Below are 12,722 nucleotides of genomic sequence, written 5' to 3'. Positions count from 1 at the left end.
TCAGGTCACTGCTGCACTTGCACTGCTTCTTGTAAGGTTTGTCCTCCATTGGTTCAGAAGGTTCCTACTATAGTAATTTCTATAAAACGGAACTCAAATCCCGGGTTAAAACAATTTCAAGGTATTTCCATTACAATCTCCACCCTTGGTCCCTTTGGGCCAGGTTGTAGGGTTTACCATTGCAATGAACTCCTCCCCTTGCTCCTAGCCTGGTTAGCCACAAGGTGTTCCTGCTAAAGTAATTCCCAGAACATGCAACTCAAACCATGGGTTATTTTCACCCAGGATTAAATCCCCTTGACATACACATTGGACTCCACCATCCTTCTGCATTACCCACCAAGCACACCCAGGTCCTTGAGCAAAAACAAACCCATGAATAGGTTTACCCTTACCCAAGGAAGGAATAACCCAGACTGTTTTTCCCAGCAAGTTCCTTATATGTACTATGAGGATCTTATCTCCTTCCACAGCGTGCAGTGGTTTTTATTGGGCCAGATCAATTAGTAGATCCCCTGGTGTTAAACTAGCCAGGTGACCTTTGCTAAATGTGTATCCCAATGTTTGAGAGTCCCACCACCCACTGCTCTCAGTGCAGTCTTTAGCAGTCCATTGTATCGTTCGATTTTCCCAGAGGCTGGTGCATGACAGGGGATGTGATACACCACTCCATGCCATGCTCTTTGGCCCAGGTGTCTATGAGGTTGTTTCAGAAATGAGTCCCATTGTCTGACTCAGTTCTTTCTGGGGTGCCATGTCACCACAGGACTTGCTTTTCAAAGCCCAGGATAGTGTTCCGGGTGGTGGCATGGGGCATGGGACATGTTTCCAGCCATCCGGTGGTTGCCTCCACCATTCTAAGCACATGGCACTTGCCTTGGCGGGTTTGTGGGATTGTGATGTAATCAATCTGCCAGGCCTCCCCATATTGATATTTCAGCCACCATCCTCCACACCACAGAGACTTTAACCACTTGGCTTGCTTGACTTCAGCGCATCTTTCACATTCATGGATAACCTGTGCAATAGTGTCCATGGTGAGGTCCACCCGTCCATCACGAGTCCATTTGCATGTTGCATCCCTTCCCTCATGTGTCATGGGCCCAGTCAGCTAAAATAAATCACCCTTCTGTTGCCAGTCCACATCCACTCAAGCAACTTCAGTCCTAGAAGCCTGGTCCACCTGCTGGTTGTTTTGATGTGGCCGACTCTTGGGTACGTGGGCACCTACGTGACGTCCTTTTACAACCAGCTTCTCTAGCCGGGCAGCAGTATCTTGCCACACTGGGGCAGCCCAGATGGGTTTGCCTCTGCGCTGCCAGTTGCTCTGCTGCCATTGCTGTAACCACCCCACAGGACATTGGCCACCGTCCATCTCTGTCAGTCCAGAGACAGAGCATCGGCCGCTTTTCTCCTTCAGCAATGTCTAAAGCTGGATGGCTTTCACCTCTGCAGACTGGCTCGATTCACCTTCTCCTTCAGCAGCTTCTGCGACTTGTCATGCAGGACTCCATAGGGCAGCCTTCCACCTCTGATGCTTTCCCACGATGCGACAGGACCCGTCAGTGAACGGGGCATATGGCTTCTCATTGTCTGGCAGTTTCTTACATGGTAGGGCCTCTTCAGCAGGTGTCACCTCCTCCTCTGGCATCATTCCGAAATCTTTGCCTTCTGGCCAGTCCGTGATCACTTCCAAGATTCCCGGGTGACCGGGGTTTCCTACTGGAGCCCGCTGCGTGATCAGCGCGACACGCTTACTCCACGTAGCATCCATTGCGTGGTGTGTAGAGGGGACCCTCCCCCTTTGAACCTCCAGGCCAGCACCGGCAGTTGGGGTGCCAGGAGGAGCTGTGCTTCAGCACCAATCACTTCCAAAGCAGCTCGAACCCCTTCACGTGCTGCCAATATCTCTTTTTCAGTTGGAGTGCAATGACCTTCAGATACTCTATATCCCCTACTCCAAAACCCCAGGCGTCGCCTTGAATCTCTCCAGGCACTTTCTGCCAGAGGCTCCGTGTGGTGCCGTTATCCCCGGCTGTGGTGTAGAGCACATTTTTCACATCTGCTCCTGCCCGGACTGGCCCAAGGGCCACTGCATGGACTATTTCCTGTTTAATTTGTTCAAAGGCTTGTCGTTGCTCAGGGCCTGTTTGAAATCATTCTGCTTCCAGGTCACCTGATAGAGAAGGCTTATGATAAGACTTCAACCTGGAATATGCATTCTCCAAAACCCTGCAACACCTAAGAAAGCTTGTGGGGGTTTTTTGTTAGCTGGTGGAGACACAGCTCTTATTTTGTTGACCACATCCATTAGGATATGACGACACCAATCTTGCCATTTTTTTCCAAAAACCTTGATCTCCTGTGCAGGTCCTTTGACTTGACTATGCTTTATAGCAAAACCAACTTTCAAAAGAATTTGGATTATTCTTCTTCCTTTCTCAAACATTTCCTCCACTGTGTTGCCCCACCCAATGATGTCATCAATACACTTAGGTGTTCAGGAGTTTCACCCTGTTCCAGTGCAGTTTGGATCAGTCCATGGCAAATGGTGGGGCTGTTTCCGCCCCTGGGGCAGTCGATTCCAGGTGTACTGGGTGCCCCTCCAAGTGAAAGCAAACTGTGGCCTGCGCTCTGCCACCAAAGGGATTGAGAAAAACGCATTCGTGATATCAGTTGTGGCGTAGCGCTTGGCTGCCTTTGGCTCCAGTTCGTACTGGAGTTCTAGCATGTCTGGTATATTCTCACAGAGCCTGGGTCATATTCCTAAACTGCTTGTTAAGCTTAGACAAAACCAAAGCAATATTTCTAAGAAATACCAATAGAAGTATATTAACAGCCCAAGATGGCCTCCGACTGCCACATCACCTACAAGTCCTCCTCTGGTCACAAACAACAGGTCCAGCGGGGCGTCTTCCCTAGTTGGCTCACTCACCCGTTTAATAGGTGGCTGCCAAGTAACACAGGCAGGACAGAACAGATTACATGTCAATTAAGCACGAACAAACAAATATACAAGCTGTTCCTGGTTCATGAGAGATGTCGTAAAAAGGAAAAAAGCATTCTCACCACCAACTAAGCAAAGGTTAGATACAGCCCCACCCAGGCAATCATGCTCATAAAGATATTCTAGAGGGGTTCACAGGGTACTTGGTTAGACCTGCAACGAACACCTGTCCTCAGTTAAACACAATAATGTTGGTGGCCAAAAAAACCCCTCTGAGTATTTCAATTGCTGCTGAAAAGGTGGGACTCCATCTCAAAGTCCAATATCTTCCACCAGCTGTACTTCTGAGCTTGGTTGGCCAAGTACATTCAGAACAATTGCTGTAAACCTGCACATGTCACTAACATCAGAGCAGGAAACATCACAGGAGATTCCCAGGTGACAGGCGTGGAGGGGAAAACAAGTTCCAGTTTGCCCAATAGAAAGTCTTAACTTATGCAGCAGAAGATATTTGAAACTGAACAAATACCAATTACTGAAAGGTCAGTCGCCTTATTTTCAGTAATTCTACGCTCCAGGTACTTTACCCCTATTTGTTGTCTAACACAGATGTGAGATCAGTTCCCTGTCTTTACTGTCTCACAGCACTGAGTTACTCTAAACGTCAAAGCCAATCCTAAAAAGCCGTCACCTGACAGAGAAATGTTCCAGCAATAATCCAAATAAGATGATGCAGTTATCTTTTGTAGGCATCTGCAATTTAGCAGCGAGAATAAAAAAATTTTTTGCATTGGTCTTTTGTTCAATTTCAGCCGTTTGATTCCACATACCATTCCTTCATCCTTGCAAGCAACTTCCCTTCTCCCCACACACTCTCTTTTCTAAGTGCTTTTAAATAAAAGAATGCTCACAACCAATCCTGAAGTGGTTCTGTCGCTCTAAAGGCAATTGGTACACACACACAAAACTCTCTTGTATCCTAAAGGCATGATGGTGCTTCTTGGCAACAACCTGGTACTTTGTGGAAAATTATTGAACATTTTTTCTGTGTTCCTGTGTTTGCAAAAAAAAAAAAAAAAAAAAAAAGGAAAAGAAAAATACATTTCTTCTGGTACTATAATGCAGCTGTGGACCTCAAGGGAGGAGTGACTCTGTACTAAAAAGCAAATTAAACAATAAGCAGGCTATCAAATGTTTTGCGGACAGCTTGATTATTTTAATTATTTCTTTTTTTTTTTTAAACACAAAGTAAGAAAAGTAAAATTCCAACATGGGTAGGACTGTTGAGAGGGTATCATCAGTAGCTTAAGAATTCAAGAGGGAAGATTCCAACATGAAAAAGTATAAAATTCTAAAAAGAAAAAGTAAGGAGGCTAGCTGGGAGCTAGCTGATAACTGCCTTAGCTCTTTAGCTTTAGTCAGCTAGATTGGATGATTTCAGGATGAGAAGCATGTCTGATGCATTTACGAGTTTGGAATATCAGATATGTAAAGGTCAACAAAGCCACATAGTCACTTGTCATGAATTGTGGCAAGAAAAAGCCCAGAGTGAACACTCATACTGCATTTTTCATTTCACTCTCATCTGTCAGAGCCCTTTTCTCTAAGAAAAGTAATTTAAAAAAAAAAGAAAGAAAACAGTCTAAGATTCAAAATACCAAAACTGTTCTTCATGCAACATCCTAGGCCAAAAAACACAGAAAGAGACAAGAAAAAAAAAGCTACCTTCTACATTACATAAAAATGATCATGCTAACTCAAACCAAAGGTCCATCAAACACAATATGTTGATTTCCAGTAGTTTCCACCACCAGGTATGTGGGAAAAGAATATAAGCCAAACAAGTTGTGACACCTCCTCCTGAAGATTTAATCCAGTTTCTAGCCCTTTATGGCTTAAAGGCTTCTTAAACACTAGAGTTGAAATATTTAAGATCTAGTATCCCCTAATGGATATTTCTTCTATGAATTCATCCAGACTTTTTGAATATATGTTTTAGCAGCTACACAGTCTTACTGCAAGGACTTCTGCAGCTTTGCTGCAATCCATAAAAAACCACCCCTACTTCCTTTGAATTCGGCATCTGCAGTTTAAATTTAATGTCTCCACTAGTACTGGAATAGGTAATAAACATTCATTCTTTAGTTATTGATCCTGCGCCACACTCGAACATCTTCCTTATCTGAACCTCTTCCAATTCAACTATATCTTTTTGGGGGTGAGAGGGGATTTTACAGCCCCTCTTTTGGACCATTTCACTCGGGTATCACTAGCCAGGAGAAAAAAAAAAAAACAAAACCCCACAACCACTCTGCAAGCAGGATACACCCAACTCACAAGCATAAAGCAATTATTGATTGGCTAACATGCACACAAGATAGCTAGAATTTAACGAGGTATTACGCTAAGCATTATTATGCTCAGCCACCAAATGCCGCACTGGATGGCCTGGCCAGGCAGGCAGCCAGCGGTCAGGCTCAGCCTCCAAGGCTGCCTGGAACGGCTCCTCAGTGATTTGATCTGTCTTGACTTTAGACTGGGGTTACGGACTAATGCAGTTTGATAGTACCTCTGCACTAAAGCGGTGAGTAAAATGAAGAAATATGCAAGTCAGGCACAGCAGAGGGAAAAAGGAAAAGGCAAAGTGCAGGCTGGAGATCAACCAGCTAGCTAACAGCTCTGCAGAAAGAGACCTGGGGATTCCAGTGGACAGCAAACCGACTGCATGTCAACAGCATAGCACTGTGGCAATGAATTAACAAGAGCATAACCAGCGAACTGAGTGAGGTGGTAATTCTCCTCAACTTGACCTTGGTGAAGTCATATCTAGAATACTGTGTCTGTGTCAGACTGCAGAGACCAGCAAGAACCCCGAGATGATTAGGGGACTGGAGTACATGACCAAAAGGAGACACTATGGGAACCGGACTTTTTTTTTTTTTCTTTAAAAAAAAAGAAAAAAAGTCTGGAGAAGACCAAGAGGGGATCTAACTGCAGTCTTTCACTACCTAAAGGGGAGTTACAGAGGAACTGGAGTCAGAAGTACCCACTAAAAGGACAAGAGGCAACTCTTCCACCTGCACATAAGAGAAACATTCTTCCCTACGAGAGGGGTGCAGCACTGCAACAGGCTGTCCAGGCAGGTGGTGAAACCTGACTGTCCTTAAGACTGTCAAAACTCAACTCAACAATACCCTGTGCCACCCAAGCTAACTTTGAAGTAAGCCCTTTGAGGGGGGTGTTGGATTAAATACCTTCAATCATCCCTTCCAGCCTGCATTTTCTGTGATTCCAAGTTGTAGCTAAATGCTATCAGTCACAATTCTAACCTTATGCTCAAAGAGGAATAGTGTTCCTCAAGCCATCTTGGAGAAGAAACAGGCTCCACTTACCTCTAACTGAAAAAAATTATGGACCAGCACCACGATAGCCAGTCCTGCCATAAGCAGGCAGAAGATTTGCAATCTGAACGAGTCACGCCACATTGTCCATTCATGTCTTTCCCGCCCATGTTAGATGCTGCCATGACTTCCATTCACCATAAACATGAATGTCATTTCGTCTCAGTAGTGCACAAGAGAATTCAGTTGACTTCCACTTCATTCCTGCAAATGCATTTACAAAAATTATATTAAGACACCACAGTATTATTACAAGTTAACACTGAAAGTATATAAATGGTGGAACCTCACACGGCAACAACTGATACAATAGAACCATTAAGACAGATTTTTGTGGCATTAATCTGATCAGTACTGTCTATTACGCTACTTAATTCTCTCAGGCATGTCAATGCAAAAACCTTGTCATAAAGCCAGTCTCACTCGTATTTGATACCAAAAAAAACCCCAAAAAAACCCAAAAGAAGAGTGCAAGATTTCCTTCTTACAACCAAAAAACCAAAACAAACAACCACTACCCTATTCATCCATTAGGCCACACTATCACCATCCAGCCATCACGAGCCCAGGACTTCTAGCAAAACCTTGTGGTTTTAGACATCTCCCTATTGTATTGGGTTTGCGTGGCAAGGTTTTGGTAGCGGGGGGCGGGGGGCTACAGGGGTGGCTTCTGTGAGAAGCTGCTAGAAGCTCCCCCTGTGTCTGACAGAGCCAATGCCAGCCGGCTCCAAGACGGACCCGCCGCTGGCCAAGGCCAAGCCAATCAGCAGCTCTGTGATAACATATTTAAGAAGGAAAAAACAAGTTAGAGAGAGCTTTTTCAGCCGGAGAGAGGAGTGAGAAGATGTAAGAAACTCTGCAGACACCAAGGTCAGTGCAGATGGAGGGGGAGGAGAAGCTCCAGGCGCCGGAGCAGAGATCCCCCTGCAGCCTGTGGTGAAGGCCATGGTGAAGCAGGCTGTCCCCCTGCAGCCCATGGAGGAAGGATGAGGGGGTGCAGAGATTCCACCTGCAGCCCGTGGAGGACCCCATGCCGGAGCAGGTGGAGGCACCCGAAAGAGGCTGTGACCCTGTGGTAAGCCCATGCTGGAGCAAGTTCCTGGCAGGACCTGTGGCCCCGTGGAGAGAGGAGCCCACGCCAGGGCAGGTTTGCTGGCAGGACTTGTGACCCCGTGGGGGACCCCATGCTGGAGCAGTTTGCTCCTGAAGGTCTGCACCCCGTGAGAGGGGCTCCATGCTGGAGCAGGGGAACGATGAGAGGAGTCCTCCCCCTGAGGATGAAGAAGCAGCAGAAACACCGTGAGATGAACTGACCGTAACCCCCACTCCCCGTCCCCCTGTGCCGCTGAGGGGGGGAAGGTTGAAGCCGGGAGTGAAGTTGAGCCCAGGAAGATGGGAGGGGTGGGGGGGAAGCATTTTAAGATTTGATTTTATTTCTCATTGCTCTACTCTATTTTGCTTGGTAATAAATTAGATGAACTTTTTCTTTAAGTTGAGTCTGTTTTGCCCATGACACTAATTGGTGAGTGATTCTCCCTGTCCTTATCTCCTTCGTTACATTTCCTCTCCCCTGTCTACTGAAGGAAGGGGAGTGATAGAGCAGCTCTGGTGGGCACCTGGCCTCCAGACAGGGTCAACCCACCACACCTGTTTACCTGATTAGAGATTCCAATAAGGTCTTATTAAAGCCTAAGGTCTGAAACAAGTCTGGATAAGCAAGATAAAATATACTTTCTTCAGTTTTCTGCTGGGGGCAGGGGAAAAAATTAGCTTTAACACCTATCGGTTAAACAGGAGATATCTAACAGGGTTGAATGCACTAAAATTGAACTTCAAAAATCTTCTATAACATTAGACTACATCCTCCCTGTTGTGTTTTTTTTTTTTAATCATTCCTTTTACATTGTGTACCCTTATGCAGCTCTAATGGTAAAAAAAGTAAACTTCCGAGAAGAATGCAAGGTGTTGGGTTTTGGATTTGTTGTGATTTTGGGGGGGGGTGGTTTTGTTGTGATTTTTTTTTAAATAAAATATAATAATAGTCATGTTTTTAATAAAACTTAACTTTCATGAAATATATTGTTTCTTTGAGGTTGCTTGATAGTTGATCCGTTATAAAATCACAGACTTAACAGCTGTTGATAAACAGTTCTCACAGCTTAATGCTTGTTCAGTTTGACTCTTCTACATTCCTTCTTTTTCAAAGGGACAATTTTGAGACAGTCATTTTGCAAGCAAAAAGGGTGCCATTCTTGCAGAAGGAGAAGCTCTAAACTTGGAAACAGATAACAGATGGCAAGGAGAGACAGTCAAAAGACACCAGTCTCTTCAAACCTAATCTTCTGAAAGCAGCGTTACTCATACAACCATCCACCAAGTGCAACAACATCATCAAATGATTAGATAAATTTTGTATAGCTTCCTATAAATAGTATAACAGAAAAGTTATAATGATACATTAAATATCAAAATTAGCTAATTAAATCATTCATTAAATGAATATAGACTTGAAAACTGAAATGTATTATTGGTATAACCAGGGCAGTCTCAAAATAGACTGCACATGAAATTGCTTTACAAGAATTATAAGGATTATAACTTCAAATGCTTTGCTGAGAATTACAGATTGTATTTCTGACTGATGAACAAGCATTGAAAGAACAAGACATCCCTTAAAGTAAAAGTATCAGACTGACAAAATGCAACAAAAATGCAGCTTTGTTGGAACAGTTCTGTGCTAATATAAAGTATTAAATTTGTATAATGGTAACTGATAATGAATACACCTAAATACATTAAAATGCTAATTTAAGGCCATATGTGATGATTTGAGGAACAGAAACAAATACATTAGAGAAGAAGGGAATTTCCAATTTTGTTGCTGAGAATTCTCTTCATATCACCGAAAAACATGACACACTGAAAAGGAATAGAATGTAATTTCATACACCTAAAAAGGCCACAGAGGCTACTCCCATGTATTTTTGTTCAAAAGTTTCTGTATTTCTATAAATGTCACATGTTCTAAAACATTCAAACGTACGGTTTTAGAGCTTTCTTTATACTAAAGGCCTTAACATACTTCCAGTTTCACCATCCCTGAATAATCGATCTAGTTCATTTTTTATATAATGGAAGCACATAAGTATGCCAAAAAGCCTTAGATTCTTACCCTATTCTTGGAGCATTCTCTGAAGCTGTCCACGCGAAAGGCCGAAAATAACCTTGGAAACAATACAGGGGAAAAAAATTATATATATATACACACACATATATACACCCAAATATTTTTAAATAAAATTTCATATATTGGTGGTTTGCTTGCAGTGACAGAAAATGACATGAGAGTTAAGACTCCTTACCCATAAAATTAATTTTGTATCTACAGTAATCCAGGGATTTTTTAAAGGTTGTTTGGAGGTTTTTTTCGTAACTTCAGTCCTATACTTTTGAATTTTCTGCTATCTATTGTGAAGTATTACTCCTCTCAGCTTTGTTGCGTGTTGTGACAGGCCTAATTTTGCCCAAGGTTAAAAACAAAGACAATTACATTTTTACAAGCAGTCTTAAAGTTCTGTCATGCTTAATTACAGGATTAGGTTTTTGTTTGGTTTGGGGTTTTTTAAGTCTTAGTAGCATTACAAAAGCACGTATCGGTGCAACTGCTTCAGAGAACCGTCAGGCAAATCGCTAAGGCAGACAAACCCCTAACTCCGGTGATGACAAACCCATGTCATTGAGGCACGACGTTTGTAGGCTAGACGTTCGCGTTGCTGCAGTCACAGAAAATCAGATTTGCTACCATTTTTTTCCAAATTCAGCCTCGCTCCCTAAAAGAGCGGGGATAACAGCCCCTACGGCAGGCTGACATTCCGAGGTCGGCACAGACCACTCGCAGGAGCTGCTGGGCTTTGCTGCAGCTCCCTGCAGCAGCCCTGCTCTGGGAAAACAAGCCCGCTCCCACACGGCGGTACGAGCGCTGCCTAACTCCACGGCGAAGGAATATGCGCCCACAGGTAAGGGACGAGGGAGGGGAAGCAAGCAGGAAGCACTGCCACCAGCAATGTAAATTGCAAAGCGGTATTTCACTGCTTCGAAGGTACTTTTTTTATCGCGCTCTTCCGACCCGAAGCACACGCTCGCCCGCGGCTCGGCAGCCCCACGCAGCAGCCCGGGCACACGCCGCGGAGCCGGCCGGCCTCCGGCTGTCACGGCGGCTCGCACCCCTCGGGGGAGCGGCACAAGAGGCTGCCGGGGAAACTCGGCAGCCCCTGCACCGGCAGGAAGCATCTTCAGCCGCCGCCGAGATAAAACCCGAGCGACGCAGGCAGGCGGGCCCGGCAGCGGGGCGCAGCAGCCTGGGGGATGGGGGGGCACCTAAGCAGGACACCCGCCCCGCCCGGGAGCCCTCACCTCAGCCGGGCACCCGCCCCCGCAGCGGCGCCCCGCTCCCGAGGCCGCCGGGCCTCCCTACAACGGCCGCGGCCCCGCTGCCGCTCCTCCCCAGCGCCGCTCCGGCTTCCCCTGCCAGAGTTTCCCCCCCACCTCCTCACACAAGCCCCGCACGCCGCAGCCGCGGGAACCCCGCGTCCCCTCACCGCAGCCCCAGCCGTTCCCCCGGGCCAGGTAGCGGCGTCACCCCCGGCCCGGAGGCGGCTCGCCGTATATCTATGGGCCCGGCCGCCCCTCCTTCCTCCCCGCCCCGACACGAACGGCAGCGGCTATCGTACCGCCTCCCGGTCCCGCCTCCACCGACCGCCCCCGGCCACCTCCAGCGGCTGCTTGCTCCCGTTCGACACGAGGAAAATTTTTCACAATGAGAACAATCAGCCATCGGAATAATCTCCCCAGGGAAACGGTGGATTCCCCGACATGGGGCACATGGGGGCTGTACGATGGAAAGAAGAGGGAGTTCAGGCTGTAGAGCTTCTCGGTGTCTCCTGTTTCTCCTCAGGTCCCACAGCCTCTATCTACAGCAGCGATAACCTCCTCAGCCCATTTTCCATGCGCTTCCCACACCAGAAAACGTGCTGCAGGTTCTCAAGGGACTGGAGAACTTCGGCTGGTGTAACAAAAATGGACAGGAAGAGGCAATAACAAGGCTGCTGCATGAATGCAGTTCAGCACAATGCTAACAAAACTGCCCCAGCTGTTAGACTGCTGTTTTTCACAATCCCACATTGTTTAAGAATTGTTTAGGCTTTTTAACAGTTTATTGCTTTCAGCCCCACACATGAAAAATTTCAACACAATGTGCACAGATTTTACATTTTCCAGGGCATCCTTCATGATCATGGGCCTCCCAGTTTTCACTGACAAACTAAAAAGGCTTGGAAGTCAAAGGCTGTGACTGGTTTCATTCGAGCATCCTGTACACCAGTTCCTGCTATTTATTCCCTTGTTTAACGTTGTCTTGCACATATCAGAAAGAGCAGGCAAATGGGATCTTGGCAAGGAAAAAGGGGATAGACTTGAGCAATCCCAAAGCCCTTGCATTCACAAATTCTGCCAGAAACAACTTGGGCTGTACCTGAAAAGGTCCTAGCAACCCTCAAGAACTCCCCACTGGGACAACAGGCACAATTGCCCAGGGTAGCATGTTAACGCCATTGGTCTTGATGCTCCTAGAACCAAGGAACATGCTGGATCACTTGCAGGACTCGTGGCAGTCCCATGCACCTTCCCAGACCCACAAGAAGTTATGATGGAGTGTCACAAGGTCTGAAAATATCCTTATGTATAGGCAAAACCTGTGCTGAGCTATAGAAAATGAGAATGAGCTCCATTAGCGGCAGGGATCAAGTTGAAGAAGCCCACGTCTGTCAAGATCTCCATGTGCTGTCCCATGTAGGCCAAAGTAATACTTCCTTCTACCTAGACCCCAAACTGATGCTTTATATTGCCACAGATCCTTCACAAACGCAGTACTATGGCTTGAAATCAATGATGCACTGATGCAAGCTCTACTGGGACATAGTGGGTTGTGCTTTTGCAACTGTATTAATACAGTAGAGAAAAAATTGTTTTCATACCATAACACCTGAGTGAAGGGGAAAAATGCCTCACCTACCATCTGGATGGAATGTTATATAGAATTTACAGGACTTTTTCAAACCACGCTGTCATATGCAAAAGAAACTCAGCTCCTAGCATATGTAAGGATTTCAGCCCATAGAACTCATACTAACTATTTCCATTTGAACAAAAGTGGGTTCATCCACTAAATATGTTTATCCCTTTATTTTCCAACTCTAGCCAAATATTTTAATGTCTGATCTCCATATAAATATGAATCAAAAACAGGGACAAGAGGGACCTTCAACCTGAGCTCCTGAAGTGTTATGGTTACTATCCCTACAATACACAACATTTAA

At 45.6% G+C, this 12,722-nt stretch overlaps 1 protein-coding gene across 3 annotated transcripts in view; it reads right to left on the bottom strand.

Annotated features, from left to right (window-relative positions):
• NXPE3 (neurexophilin and PC-esterase domain family member 3) overlaps positions 1-11,027 on the bottom strand; it is a 33,038-nt gene extending 22,011 nt beyond the window's left edge. For all 3 annotated transcript variants that reach the window (XM_054801657.1, XM_054801676.1, XM_054801666.1), the window contains exons 1-3: positions 10,947-11,027; positions 9,521-9,572; positions 6,340-6,552 (exon numbers count right to left, since the gene is read on the bottom strand). In XM_054801657.1, coding sequence (XP_054657632.1) covers positions 6,340-6,432 — 93 coding nt within the window. In that variant the 5' untranslated portion in view covers positions 6,433-6,552; positions 9,521-9,572; positions 10,947-11,027. The remainder of the gene's footprint in view (positions 1-6,339; positions 6,553-9,520; positions 9,573-10,946) is intronic.
• Between the last annotated feature and the right edge of the window lie 1,695 nt (positions 11,028-12,722).

Source organism: Grus americana, chromosome 1 (assembly GCF_028858705.1).
Source record: "Grus americana isolate bGruAme1 chromosome 1, bGruAme1.mat, whole genome shotgun sequence".
Classification (NCBI taxonomy): domain Eukaryota; kingdom Metazoa; phylum Chordata; class Aves; order Gruiformes; family Gruidae; genus Grus; species Grus americana.
This window is presented reverse-complemented; position numbering and strand designations above follow the sequence as displayed.